Raw genomic sequence first — 15,277 nt, 5'->3', positions numbered from 1 at the left:
CCTGCAGTGTTGCCAGATTCAGCCAGGAGAGCCATCTGGCTTAGATCTTGGAAGGGGGATGTCACATCCAAATCAAAGCTCTGTGCCATTTCTTGTGCGGGTGACCTACACTCTGGGCCTCCTTTTAAATGATATCCTCCTTAAGGCCTCTGATAAAGAGGGTTTCCTGTCCCCCCCCCCCCCCCCCCCCAAACAGTCTGAATCCTCCCGTAGGGGCAGTGGTAGGCGTTTCCTTTCAGGGGAACCAAAAAAAAAAATAGGGTCAGGGAGAGTTAAAGGGTTCCTTTTTAATAGACTCCTGCCCCAAGGATTCCCAACACTGACACGCCTTCACTCCAGTAGGGGGACGCCTGTCCGGATTTGCAGAAGCTTGGGACTATTTCCTCAAGCCCCTGGGTCCTAAATACAATCTCCTTGGGACTCCTCCTGGAGTTCAATGCAATTCTCCAGCACGGGTACCTCCCTACCAGAGGGATGACCGATTCGCTGAAGCAATCGGCAATGTGTCTAGAGGTTAAGTCCCTCCTGCAATAGAGGGTTCTTTTCACAGTTCCCCAATCGGAAGAAAAGCGGGGATTTTACACTCCCCTCTTTCTAGTGAAGAAACCTTCAGGAGCATTCAGGATAATAATCAATCTCAAGGCCCTGAACAAGTTCCTATCCTACAAAAAATGACACATGGAATCAATCAAATAGACTATCAGTCTTCTATTCCCAAACTGTGATGGCATCAATCAATTTAGAGGATGCTTACTCTCACATCCCACTCCATTCCTCCCATCAAAAGTTCCTCAGAGTAGCAGTATTAGAGCTGTATATTGAAGGTGAACCCATTTCCCCTCTACCTTTTCGGTGTATCTCAAGCACCCAGTGTTTTACAAAGGTGATGGTGGAGACAGTTGCCTTTATCAGAACAAAGGACATTCTCATAGTCCCATATCTAGACAACTTTCTTATTGTGTCGCGTTAAGATCTGCTTATCCAACAGTCTGTGCGTTCAATCCTCAAATTCCTAGGTTGTAACCTGAACCTAAAAAAAATCCTGTCTTGTTCCCTCCAGGACCTGTCAGATTTTGGGAATATCCCTGAACTCATTTTCTCAAATGTCAACCCTGCTGCCAGTGAAACAACTATTCCTTCAAGAGAAGGTACTAAATCTATTTCTATCCACACTCCTTCTTTCAGAAAAGCCATGTTTGTCCTTGGTCTCATAACAGCAGCAATTCCAGCAGTAAGGTGGGCCCAGTTCAGGACAAGAGATCTTCAGCTAGACATACTTTCCCATTGAAATGGGGGAAAAAATGTTCTTGAACCTAAGGTTCGTTCTGTCTTCCAAAGCGAGACTCTCCCTCAGGTGGTGGCTGATTCCACAAAATCTCTCCAAAGGAGTGCCCTGGTTTCCCACCTCAATGGTGAGAATTACAACAGACGCCAGTAGGACTCATGACTCACACTCTTCAGGGGGAATGGAATCCACATCTAGTGCTCTATCAGGCGCTTCTCTGCCTGTCCCTTCAAGTGAAGGAGAAACGTGTTAATCTATACCGACAACACAACCACAGTAGCATACCTCAACAAGCAGGGAGGAACAAGATCCAAACAACTCATGGACTTGACATCTCTCAGCTCTTTCTCTGGGCAGAGACCCATGTGTCATCTATACGGGCAGCACACTTGAAGGGCTAGGAGAATACCATAGCAGATTTTCTCAGCAGAAACAAAATGAGCCAGTCATTGGTCTGAATCCAGAAGTCTTCAACATAAGTCACAGGTTTGGAGTCTTCTCAGTAGATCGATTTGCTTCAAAACTAAATAAATCTGCAGTGGATGCTTTCTCCGTCATGGCCATGAGGAGTAGGGTATTCTCCCTGCCCCCCTTGCGCTTAAACCCAGCAGTCCTAAGAAAGCTTAAACAGGATCATGCTCAAGTCTCTCATTGCTCCCTTCTGGCCCAGGAGACCCTGGTTTAGCCTTCTGAGGACTCAGTGTGCCAACTGGATTCTTCCAGACAGGAAAGATCTCCTCTCGCAGGGCCCAGTTCTGCATCCTCCATCCCCTCATCTGCATCTCACAGCCTGAAAGGTTAATCCTTAAGAGAAGAGGCTTCACTGATGGGGTAATTAGAACCTTACTTACATGCAGGAAGAATATAACTTCAAAAATCTACCTTAGAACTTGGAAAGCTTTTCTTAATGGTGCAGGTGGAGTAGATCCCTCATGACCCCTCCATTTGTGTCTGTCTCCATTAAAGTTTTAACAAACTAGCTTTTCTCTTGGCAATCACCACAGCGAGAAGGGTGGGGTAATTACATGCCCTTTCAGCCTTTACTCCTTATACAAAAATTCTTGATGACCGTTAAGAGAACATTACACCACTTCTTGCCCACAGTGGTGTCTGATTGTCACAGAAGGGAGAATAATGTCTTGATTTTGGTGAAAGTCCTTCCAATGAGAAACTTTTCCATAATTTAGATGTAAGATGTTTAATCACTTTGATTCTACGAAGAGTTTTCATACATCTGAAAACCTTCTTACAGTTTTTTTTCTGGCCCTAATAGGATTAAAGCTGCCTCTAGATGCACCATTAGTAGGTGGATTAAACTTGCCATTAACATAGCTTATGGGGCAAAAAATCAGGACACCCCCCCCCCCCCCTTCTTGCTTTAAAGCTCATTCCACAAGCGCAGTTGCAACATCTTGAGCGGAAAAAGCGGACGCTTCCTTAGACCAAATTTGCAGGGCAACCACCTGGTCATCTAGCCATACTGGGTTATAGTGTGGGTGAACAGGAGTCCAACGAGAAGTCACTTAGAGGACATCTCAGGACCTACTGGACATTTCTTTAAGTTAAGTGAATTGCGCAGCAAGAGGCTGGGACTTCACTGGCTTAATTTACATAACAATTGTCAATTTACATTGTCACTAGGATGTGGATTTACAGACAATAGAAATGTAAATTGAGATGTGGTGTCCCGCCCCTGTGTGCAATTCACTGAATTAAGTAGAGGATATTCTGGGGGACATATTAAAGTGACTCCTGTTCACTCACACTGACCCAGTGTAAGGCAGGAACCATTTGGGTATGACAGCTAAATAGCTGTGGGTAATGCCCACAAGATAATGGTGGGTGTTTAAAACTTAGTCATGATTTTGTCATTGGGGGTTAAATATGGTTAACTCTCTAGAACGCCCCTTTAACGGTAATGGGTTTTTGGCACTATTTGGTTCCATTTTAAGGGATACTGCTACAATGGATCAGATAATAGCATGTACAATGGGTTAATAGGATGCAATCAGTTTTCATCTTCACCTTGCCTCAGTCACAGGTATTCTCTTCCTCATCGGATACCTGCTGCAGGTCTTGCTGATGACTATTTATTGCTCCTCTTAGAACAAAAGAACAGGGTGTTGCAACAGGATACAATAACATGACCTTTCATGCATGTTATGCTGCCATATAAAAAATACTACTTAAATTATTTATTTTTAAAATAAAAGTGAATTAGCCCTTCACCCAATAAACAATAAGAAATAAAATTTCCCTCTTCTGATTTTACAGAAATCATCCCTCCCTGAACTTGTGGAATACCATTAAAGTTAATGGGCAATAAATTTGTGCAGACTTTCCGCCGTGTGAACATGGCCTAAAAGTATTCAGCGTGCACAAATGAAACTACTTCTCTATCGGCTCCATTGGGGGACACAGACCGTGGGTGTATCTTGCTGTCTCTAGGAGGTGTGACACTATGGTAATAAAGTCGGCTCCTCCAGCAGGATATACCTGCCTTCAGGCTCTGAGCTAGTCAGTTTAAGCTTAGTGTCTGAAGGAGGTGGACTGGTCTGGGCTATCCAGACCAGTTTTTTTTTTTTTTTTTTTTTTTTTTTTCCCTAGTATAGGGATGTTTGTTTGTTTTTTTTCTTTTTTTTTCATGTGGGGACTCAGGAACTGCGGTTCACTGTTTCCCCATTGCGAGTAAGGGGGCACAAACATTGCGTATATGCGCTGTTAACCCCCCTCACCAACAGTCAGTGCCTGGGTGGTACCTCATGGGTGCGGGTCCCCCTATGTCTATGATCGCCTCACTCGCGCATAGCAGCCAGGCGTGATGCAGGGACGATAAGCTGGCTGAAGACTTGAGTCAGAAGAACTTACCTAATGGAGTCTTCAGTGAAGTACTTTTTTTCCACAGGTACAGCCTCGCAACCTCTGGAGACCCCCCTATTTTTGCCCACCCTCAGTTTTTGGGGCCCTTTTTAACAGGAGCTGCATTTGCTGGGGAGCAGTTACACTAAGGGGGCATATTTTACAAAAATTCCTTTATTGTGTGTGATGTGTTTTTTGGGCACTACTTAGCGCCTCATATGCGGCTGTCAGCACCGGCTTATATCTCCCTTCACAGCGCCTTATACGCGGCTGCTGCCTCGGCGCTGTTATGAGCGGGTGCTTCAGTGCCGGCTCAGTTTTACTTTCATTTTGCCGGCGCTCTGGCCGTCCGCTCCGTTCCCCCCCCCGAGTGCATATACAGTCAGATGGGCGCTCGGGACAAGGAGCGGGCGCTATGACACTTCTTCCTCGGCACTTGTAGCTCTGCCCACTGGCCGGGGCAAGCTCTCAGAGGCGCGAAGCAGCTCCCAATCAGTGCCGTGGGCATAATTTTCTGTGTATAGGGGTCAGTTACTTCGTGCCTTGCTCCAGGCACGCCCCTCCCTCCCTATTGGCTGGCCTTATGAGTCTAGCTAACTGCACGGATCAATTTCTCCTCACTGCAGATGACAGGGGACACCCCATTATGTCCATACCCAGGGCTGTTCATCTCTCTAAACAGAAACCTGGGAATTTAGTGACTTACTATACATGTAAGCACTGTAATACCAAGATGCCTGGCTCCGCTGAGCCCACTTGCTCTGCCTGCTCCCCCAGACCCCCTGATGCCCCTTCAGTCCCAGTGGGTTCAGCCGCTCCTCCAGCCTGGGTTTCTTCCCTGACCCAGTGTATGGCTGACTTGTCCCAAGTCTCCCGTTCTGTGGCTGAGGCCTCCCGCGAAATGGTGTCTGCTTTGAAGGGGTCATCCCGGCGCAGGACCTCCTAAGAGGGCCTGCTCTTTGTCCCCTCGTATCTCACGCTCTCACAAGCGTGCTAGGGGTGCCTCGTCTGACTCTTCCATTGAGTCTTCGGATAGACGTGGGCGTTCCCCTTGCGGGTCCCGCCCCTCCCTATCATCTGGGCACAAACATCGCTCCTCTAAAGGACGTTCTCGGAGTCGCCACTCTGCCACGCCAGAGCCACGTACCTGGTCTGGATCGCCCCCCCCCCCCCTCCAAGACTGCCTCTACCCATTCACATTCCCCTGGTGAACTAGTGGACGAGGCTTCCGAACCGGCATCTGACCCAGAGGACCGCTCTGACTCAATTGCTATGGTGAACTCATTGGTGATACGAGACACCTTTTCACTTGGAGGACCCAGGATCTTCGGATGTCGATCTGGGAGTATGCTTTCATCGTACTAAGCCAGCTCCTCAAAAGTTCAGCTCTCACGCTGACTTTGACGACATTCTGGAATCCGCATGGAAGCATCCAGACAAGAGATTCCCGGGAGTCAAGACAACTCAGGAACGTTATCCATTTGACAAGGACTTTGTCGCTAAGGTGGCTTCCCCTCCCTCTGTGGACCCACCAATCTCTTGGATCTCAAAGGAGACTACACTGCCTCTAGCAGATGCTGCTGCCTTCAAGGATCCTGCGGACAAAAAGGTAGATTCTTTAGCGAAGTTCGCTACTGAAGCATCTGGCTCTTCTCCTCTTCCCATCTTCGCCTCGACGTGGGTGTCCAAGGCGCTGTCTGAGTGGGGTCAACAGCTCCATCAGGATATTTTAGCGGGATTCTTTATGCGTGGCTTCTATGTAGGCAGCCCGTTGTTCTGCCTTTGCTGTGGGTCACCTAGCAGCCCTCCGCCGCTCTGTGGTTTAAAGCTTGGAATGCGGATGCCGCTTTCAAAAGGTCTCTCTCACTGAGCTTCCCTTTACAGGTGGCTGTCTTTTTGGCAAACACCTTGATGAGATTATCTCCGAGGCAACGGGAGGTAAGAGTTCCTTGTTACCTCAAAATAAGGCTCGTCCTCCTTCCCAAAGGAAGTACTTTTTCCTTTCGGACCTCCGGCTCAAACAAAGGGTCCGGGCAGGCGCCCTCGAGGGACAAGAAGGCACTCTCGTTTTGGGCACGCCAGTCTTGGAAGTCGGACTCTAACCGCTCTGGCTGTTTTGTGCCAAAATCGGGCAACCGCAACCCCACTTCTGCATGAAGTAAGGCCTCCACCCGCGGTTTCTTTGCGGGTGGGAGGTCGTCTTTTTTTTATTTTATTTTATTTTTTTTTTTCCCGAGGCGTCTGGACCTCACACATTCAGGACTCTTGGGTCAGGGACGTGGTGTCCTACGGTTACCGAATCGAATTTGCCTCCCTCCCGCGGGATGTATTTTATTTTTTATTTTTTTTCTGATCCCGGGCCTCCCGGTCTCCTCCCCTGGCGAAGCAATTTCTGGCGGCTCTCCAGTCCCTGCTTCTCCAGGTGGTGGTTGTTCCCATCCCCCGAGAGGAAGTTTTTTGGGGTTTCTATTCAAATCTTTGTGGTCCCCAAGAAGGACTGTTCTGTACGACCAATCCTAGACCTCGTGTCTCAACCATCTTCTCATCCGCCACTTCCAGATGGAATCTCTCTGCTCCATGGTGGCGTCCCTGGAACAGGGGGAGTTCCTCTCCTCAGTGGACATCAAAGATGCCTACCTCCGCTTTGCGGTTCCGGAGGGGCACTTTCAATTTGTAGCTCTCCCCTTCTGTCTAGCCACGGCCCCTCAGGTCTTTACGAAGGTCCTTGCGTCAGTGATGGGTCTGTTACGGTTGAGAGGCATCTCAGTGATACCCTATCTGGACGACTTTCTCATCAAGGCCCCAACCAGAGCCCAGTCTCTGGAGAATCTGGATTTCACTCTCCACACTCTGACTCGTTTAGGCTGGCTGGTCAATCAGGACAAGTCAGTCCTCCGGCCTACCCAGTCTCTAACCTTTCTGGGGTTTCGCTTCGACACTGCCTCTGCCTGTATTTATCTTCCGCCAGACAAGCGCCTGGCACTCCGGGAAGGGGTCCGCTCCCTGCGGACTGGGGAATCTGTCTCCAGCTGCACTTGTATGGAAGTCCTGGGTCGGATGGTGGCAACTATGGAGGCCGTACCCTTTGCTCAGTTCCATTACCGCCCCCTCCAACCGGCAACTCTCTTGATGGAACAGGTCTCCCCTGTCCCTCGATCGTCAGACTGTTCTCCCTCTCAGGGTCCGTCAGTCTCTGCTCTGGTGGCTCCGTTCCTCCCCCCCCCCCCTTCTCCAAGGGCGGTCGTTCCTTCCCCTTCATTGGCAGGTTGTTTTACGATGGATGCCAGCCTGTCAGGCTGGGGCGGCGTGTTCAGGGATTGGACGGTTCAGGGACTCTGGTCTCCCCAGGAGACCCTTCTTCCGATAAACATATTGGAATTACGGGCGATTCTTCTTTGTCTTTTTCATTGGGAGCCCAGTCTTCAGTCCCGTACAGTCCGCGTTCAGGCAGACAATGCCACGGCCGTGGCGTACATAAATCGACAGGGCAGCACTCAAGCTCGGCAGCCATGGCCGAGGTGACCAAAATTATTTCCTGGGCGGAGAGCCAGGTTCCGGCCATCTCGGCGATTCACATTCCAGGAGTGCTTTTTTTTTTTTTTTTTTTTTAAAGCAGTACAATAGTGTGTAATTATGGGTATCATTTTAATTGTATTGACCCATAGAATAAATATGTCATTTATACCGTTAAGTGTACAATGTGAAAACTAAACCTTCCAAAATTAGCAAAATTGTTTTCATTTTAAATTACCATTTTTTTGGGTTTGCCGTACATTTTGTGGTAAAATGAGATGTCAGTACAAAGTACAATTGGTCACGCAAAAAACCCTCATGGGTCGTCTGATGGAAATATAAGTTATGGAATTGAAAAGGCGAGGAGGAAAGCTAAAATGCAAAAATAAAATTGGCCTGGTCCTTAAGGTCAAAATGGGCTTGGTCCTTAAGGGATTAAAATTATCATCTTCTGAACCAAGCAATCAACCCCTCCCCCGCACCCGTTTAAATTTTAAGCTGGTTTTCATATTGGGTCTTAAAGAAGTGCTGTTTAAAGTATCTGTTATATGCTTGTTTGCAGGATTTGACATTATACATAACTTGCTGACTACTGGAGGAAAAAGAGGTCTCTACTATGGTGCTTTTAACCACAATGACATCTGTTGCCGGTAAGGACATCACTTCTGTTGTAGCGTCTGCAGTCCTTGTGTAAAGAAATAAAAGGCTTTCAAACACCTATAAAGCTGGTAGCTATTTGTCAATATTAATGTAGACCGTATTCCCGGGCTTCAGATCACTGTCACAGTGACTTACTATGCAACAAAAGATTTCTCAACAAACCTAGAAATATACTTTGTGGGGCCTATTCATTAAGGGGAGCAGCCTCTGTGCAGGTATTAAATAAACTTCTGGTGCAGAAATGCCAGTGTGCACAGTGCTGCAGAATCCCATTGAAAACAAGAAATCGTGCATAGGAATATTTCGGCAGAATTCAGCATGGACATTCTGTGTGAACATACCCTAATTGTTGTTGTTAGCGACTGCTTCACTATTTTTTTTTTTAAATTTTGACCTCTAGATTTGTGTTCATAGCTGCATTAATCCCCCAACCATGATAACTTAACTATTTTATTTTATTTTTTCAGCACAGTCCCCACCAGATGTGAAGGCAACTACAAGTCCTTCATCTGACATGGACAGTTTTGATAAAGCCATTATTGCAGGTAATGAACTCCTTAATTGCTATTTTGAAGTAGCCAGTATTGGGTGAGGGCACTGGAGATGTTGGACCTAGAGGTGTTTGTACTTGACAGTAGATTGCCACGTTGAAAGAAGCGCACACACATGTTTTAACACTCTGCACCATATATTAATGGTACAGCAGTGTAAAATTGGTATGTAGAGGGCCAGACTTTCCATACCTGATGGCTGCTTTTAGCAGATGACTGCTATGTTCAGGGATTGGCATCTAGATGGCTGAACATGACACACTAGAAATCTCCGGATTGGCAACACAATTGCAGGGTGTCTTGTTGCTGAGGCTGCTCCATGTGAAAGCGACAGGCTGTAGTAGGGAAATACAATTTCAAACTTTACCCAATTTATAAATTATTTTTTTCTATTGTATGACTTCAAGAAAACGGAAAACTTTTTTTTTGTTTTTTTCTTTCTAAAATTGTCTAAAATTTGGATGTTACCAAAAAGCAATTTTTATTAACATTATATTTTGATAGTTAAGACATCTATGCACATGCCAATACCAAATATGTGGGGTGAAAAAACATTCTAGGGGGGAAAAATAGTAAAGGAACAAAATTTAACTGCAGAAGACAGGTCAGGAGATCTGTCTGCCGTCTTGTATGATCGGATCTAGGGATCAACTGATATTGAGTTGTTTTTTTTATTTTTTTTAAGGACAAATAATCTGTGACCTTTCAGGCTGATATACAGATATTCCAGTATAAGCAATTGGCTAAGTTATCGGCTATTTCTCTGCCCCCCCCCCCCCCCCCCCCCAGAGACTGCCACTGCCACCCGCTTCTTTCCCCCTGCCTGTCCTGGGGTCCTCTTGAGTTCAATCACCACCGCTGCCCCATTGCCTCCCCCCCCCATCCCCGGTTTTATAATTACCTGTTCCCGGGGTCCGCAATACTTCTGGCTCCGGCTGTGTCCTGCACTGTCGCTGTGCGCACTGATGGTGACGTCGTGTTGAGGACATCACTAGTCATTGCACAGCAACAGCGCAGGATGCCACAGGAGCCAGAAGTAGCGCAGACCCGGGGAACAGGTAATTATAACACCGGGGATGGGGCGGCGGCATGCGGCCAGAGGTTGGGGAGGCAATAGGGCAGCAGCGGTAGTCATCTCTGGCCGGGGCACTATCAGCATGGTATTCACGATTTTGGACATTATCGGTATCAGCAATTATCGGCCGATTAATGTCAGTATTATATTAATAATCTGTCGAACCCTAATCGGATCCAAGCGGATGTGCTGCAGATGCCTGATCAGTATTGATGACAGCATCTAAGGGGTAAAAGGCGATCGCTGATGTACACCATTACGGTAGGACCTGGCATGCATGAAGCAAGTGTAGCTCCTGTGCTAGCTTAACCCCATAAGGACCCAGACATTTTTTGCACATCTGTCACTTTAAGCATTAATAACGCTGGGATGCTTTTACTTTTTCATTCTGATTCCGAGACATGTCTTTTCGTGACACATTCTACTTTAACATAGTGGTTAATTTCGATACTTGCATCATTTCTTGGTGGGAAAAAATGCAAAGCATTTTCCAATTTTTCGTCGCCATGACAGCACCACCTGAGAGGGACTCCGCCCCTAGGGACAGGAAACCTTTGAGAATAAAAGGAAGTCTCCTCCTCTCAGTCTTTAGTGGTTTCCTGTCCCTATGAGGAGCCCTGTCTCAAATGGGGCTCTAAGAATGGCTGTGGGGTTCCTTTTTATGTTGGACCCCTTGGTGTAGTAGAGGTATGGGATCCCTATATGAACCCTGGCTGGGGATCTCGGCTAGGCTCTCACTTTTCCTCTTTGAACCTCCTGCCCCTTCCCCCTCTGCCGGCAGCCTGCGCTGACTAACTGAATATGTCTGCTGGTATGCGGGCGGGTTGATGTCGACTGTGCAGCGGGCTGCTGGCGGAGGATCCCGGGATCTGTGTGTCTGGATAGCTGTGGGACTGCTCCGGCCGGTGCAGATTAGCATAGTCACTACAGTGTAGTGACTTTGAGGAGGTCTGAAGTCAAAGGGGCGGATGTGACCTCACACACTGGGCCTCCAGGAGGCGGCAGACTTAAGGGTTTTTATATTGTTTTTTTTATTTTTCTCCTGCCATTCTGCCTCCTGTTGTGAGCTGGCCAGTCATACCATACCTGTCCAGCATTGGAGTGGGGGATTTTTCCTGTGCTTCCAGCATGAGCACCAGCAGTGAGTATGCCTTGGGTTGTCAATCTGACTCATCTGCAAAGATGCAATCTATGGGTGGTGATGCACCTAAGAAAGCTTCCAAAAAGACACAAAATCGTGAATGTAACGTGTAAAGAAAAATTACCTCCTGAATATGAAAAAGCTTCAGGTCAGTCTTTGTATTAATAAGCTGATCACTTCGGAGGTTCCAGCTTTAGTTCTGTCTCTTCTGGCACAAATGCAGGATCTTATTAGAAAGGAGATCCAGTCATCCATTCAGAATTTAACAGCGGCTACTAATCTTATAGTCATTGATACTGCTCCTCTTCCCACTGCTTCAAATGTTACTCTAGTGGCCTTAACTCAATCTGACTCTGAAGAGGGTATTATTGTGCCAGATGCGTCTGACTCTGGAGAGGAGTCAGAGGAAGACTACTTAGGGAAAGCATTATTTTCCTTTTGGGCCAATGATCAGTTAAAGCTGTACGTTCCACACAGCCCAGGGAACCAAGGTCAATTCAAGATATTATGTTTGAGGGTCTTGAGTCTTAAAATACAGGGTATTTCCTATAGATAAAATAATATCAAGTTCTTCTTAACCCCTTAAGGACGGAGCCCATTTTCACCTCTAGGACGAAGCCCTTTTTTGCAAATCTGACCACTGTCACTTAAAACATTAATAACTCTGGAATGCTTTTAGTTATCATTCTGATTCCGAGATTGTTTTTTCGTGACATATTCTACTTTAACTTAGTGGTAAATTTTTGTGGTATTTTGCATCCTTTCTTGGTGAAAAATCCCAAAATTTGATGAAAAAATTTAAAATTTTGCATTTTTCTAACTTTGAAGCTCTCTGCTTGTAAGGAAAATGGATATTCCAAATTTTTTTTGGATTCACATATACAATATGTCTACTTTATGATAGCATCATAAAATTAACGAGTTTTTACTTTTGGAAGACACCAGAGGGCTTCACAGTTCAGTAGCAATTTTCCAATTTTTCACAAAATTTTCAAACTCGCAATTTTTCAGGGACCAGTTCAGGTTTGAAGTGGATTTGAAGGGTCTTCATATTAGAAATACCCCATAAATGACCCCATTATAAAAACTGCACCCCCCAAAGTATTCAAAATGACATTCAGTAAATGTTTTAACCCTTTAGGTGTTTCACAGGAAAAGCAGCAAAGTGAAGGAGAAAATTCAAAATCTTCATTTTTTACACTCGCATGTTCTTGTAGACCCAGTTTTTGAATTTTTACAAGGGGTAAAAGGAGAAAATGTATACTTATATTTGCAGCCCAATTTCTCTCGAGTAAGCACATACCTCATGTCTATGTAAATTGTTCAGCGGGCGCAGTAGAGGGCTCAGAAGCGAAGGAGCGACAAGGGGATTTTAGAGTACGTTTTTCTGAAATTGTTTTTGGGGGGCATGTCGCATTTAGGAAGCCCCTATGGTGCCAGAACAGCAAAAAAAAACACATGGCATACCATTTTGGAAACTAGACCCCTTGAGGAACATAAGGAATAAAGTGAGCCTTAATACCCCACAGGTGTTTCACGACTCTTGCATATGTAAAAAAAAAAAAAAAAAATTCACTAAAATGTTGGTTTTCCCCCAAATTTCACATTTTTTAAAGGGTTAAAAGCAGAAAAGACCCCCCAAAATTTGTAACCCCATCTCTTCTGAGTATGAAGGTACCCCATAAGTGGACCTGAAGTGCACTGCGGGCGAACTACAATGCTCAGAAGAGAAGGCGTCATATATGGCTTTTTGAGAGCAAATTTTGCTCGGGGGGCTTGTCGCATTTAGGAAGCCCCTATGGTGCCAGAGCAGCAAAATAACCCCCACATGGCATACCATTTTGGAAACTAGACCCTTCACAGAATATAATGAGGGGTACAGTGAGCATTTACCCCCCCCCCCCCCCACTGGTGTCTGACAGATCTTTGGAACAGTGGGCTGTGCAAAATTATTCATTTTCACGGACCACTGTTCCAAAGATCCGTCATACACCTGTGGGGTGTAAATTCTTGCTGCACCCCTTATTACATTCCTTGAGGGGTGTAGTTTCCAAAATGGGGTCACATGTGGGGTTTTGTTTTTTTTTGCGTTTGTCAGAACCGCTGTAACAATCAGCCACCCCTGTGCAAATCACCTCAAATGTACATGGCGCACTCTCCCTTCTGGGCCTTGCTGTGCGCCCCCAGAGCACTTTGCGCCCACATATGGAGTATCTCCGTACTCGGGAGAAATTGCATTACAAATTTTGGGGGGCGTTTTTCCCTTTTACCTCTTGTGCAAATGAAAAGTATAGGGCAACACCAGCATGTCGGTGTAAAAATTATTTTTTTACACTAACATGCTGGTGTAGACCCCAACTGTTCCTTTTCATAAGGGGTAAAAGGAGAAAAAGCCCCCCCAAAATTTGTTAGGCAATTTCTCCCGAGTACGGCGATACCCCATATGTGACCCTATTATTTTGCCTTGAAATACGACAGGGCTCCGAAGTGAGAGCGCCATGCGCATTTGAGGCCTGAATTAGGGACTTGCATAGGGGTGGACATAGGGGTATTCTATGCCAGTGATTCCCAAACAGGGTGCCTCCAGCTGTTGCTAAACTCCCAGCATGCCTGGACAGTCAATTGCTGTCAGTCAGTTTTTGTTTTGCAACAGCTGGAGGCTCCATCTTAGAAACACTGCCATACAATACGTTTTTCATTTTTATTGGGGAAGGGGGGTGGTGGGGGGCAGTGTACGTGTGTATATGTAGTGTTTTACTCTTTATTTTATGTTAGTGTAGTGTTTTTAGGTTACATTCACACTGGCGGCAGATTACACGGAGTCTCCCGCTAGGAGTTTCGAGCTGTGGCGAAAAATTTCCCGCAGCTCAAATTTGTAGCGGGGAACTCACTGTAATCTGCCGCCAGTGTGAATGTAGCCTGTACATTCACACGGGAGGGGGGGGGGTCAAAACTACAACTCCCAGCATGCACTGACAGACCATGCATGCTGGGAGTTGTAGTTTTGCAACAGCTGGATGCACACTGGCTGGAAAACCTTGAGTTAGGTTCTATGACCTAACTCAGTATTTTCCAACCAGTGTGCCTCCAGCTGTTGCAAAACTACAACTCCCAGCATGTACTGATTGCGGAAGGGCATGCTGGGAGATGTAGTTATGCAATGGCTGGAGGCACGCAAGTACAACTCCCAGCATGCCAAGACAGCCTTATGCTGTTCCTGAATGCTGGGAGTTGTAGTTTTGCAAGATTTAGAGGGGTTCAAGTTGTAAATCACTGTCCAGTGGTCTCAAAACTGTGGCCCTCCAGATGTTGCAAAACTACAACTCTCAGCATGCCCAGACAGCAAACTGCTGTCTGGGCATGCTGAGAGTTGTAGTTTTGCAACATCTGGAGGGCTACAGTTTGAGACCACTTAGTGGTCTACAACCTGAACCCCTCTAAATATTGCAAAACTAAAAGTCCCAGCATGCCCACACAGCAAACAGCTGTCTGGGCATGCTGGGAGTTGTAGTTTTGCAACATCTGGAGGGCCACGGTTTAGAGACCACTGTAAACTGTGGCCCTCCGGATGTTGCTAGGCAACAACTCACCTAGCAGGACCCGGAAGCCGCCGCCGCACGTGGGGGATCCCCGCATGGAGGATCGCGCTCCGGGATCCAGGTAGGGACCTGCGGCGCCGATCATCCCTGTACGGTTCCCCTGTTTTGCCCGGACACAGATAGGTGGGCAAAGCGGGGGAACCGAACTTTAACCCCCCCTCCCCCGGTCTGCTATCGGTCGGTCGCTCGGCCGACCAATAGCAGGGATAGGAGGGGTGGCACCCTTGCCACCAAACTCCTATCCCTTTAGGGGGATCAAGGGTGTCTCGGACACCCCCGATCCCTCTTATTTTTCGGGTCACCAGTGACCCGTATGACGCGGAATCACAGGTCTGAATTGACCTGCGATTTGCGCGCATCGCGGTTATGGGGGGGTCTCAGGACCCCCCTCGGCGATGTGCCGGGATGCCTGCTGTTAACAGCAGTCATCCCGGTCCGATCACCGCTACCGGTGACGCGGCGCTCCCGGAACCCCGCGACGTACATGTACATCGCCGCGCGCCAAGTGACACTTCGCGGCGCCGTACATGTACGTCGCTCGTCGTGAAGGGGTTAAAGAGTAGCTATCACTAACTAAAATGTCCCTATTCCTCC

At 47.0% G+C, this 15,277-nt stretch overlaps 1 protein-coding gene across 3 annotated transcripts in view; it reads left to right on the top strand.

Annotated features, from left to right (window-relative positions):
- The window catches only part of SMAGP (small cell adhesion glycoprotein), a 42,088-nt gene that overhangs the window by 14,589 nt on the left and 12,222 nt on the right, over positions 1-15,277 (top strand). For all 3 annotated transcript variants that reach the window (XM_056562676.1, XM_056562677.1, XM_056562678.1), the window contains exons 2-3: positions 8,220-8,307; positions 8,785-8,862. In XM_056562676.1, the coding sequence (XP_056418651.1) occupies positions 8,274-8,307; positions 8,785-8,862 (112 nt within the window). In that variant the 5' untranslated portion in view covers positions 8,220-8,273. The remainder of the gene's footprint in view (positions 1-8,219; positions 8,308-8,784; positions 8,863-15,277) is intronic.

The sequence above is a fragment of the Hyla sarda genome, chromosome 2, assembly GCF_029499605.1.
Source record: "Hyla sarda isolate aHylSar1 chromosome 2, aHylSar1.hap1, whole genome shotgun sequence".
NCBI lineage: Eukaryota > Metazoa > Chordata > Amphibia > Anura > Hylidae > Hyla > Hyla sarda.
This window is presented reverse-complemented; position numbering and strand designations above follow the sequence as displayed.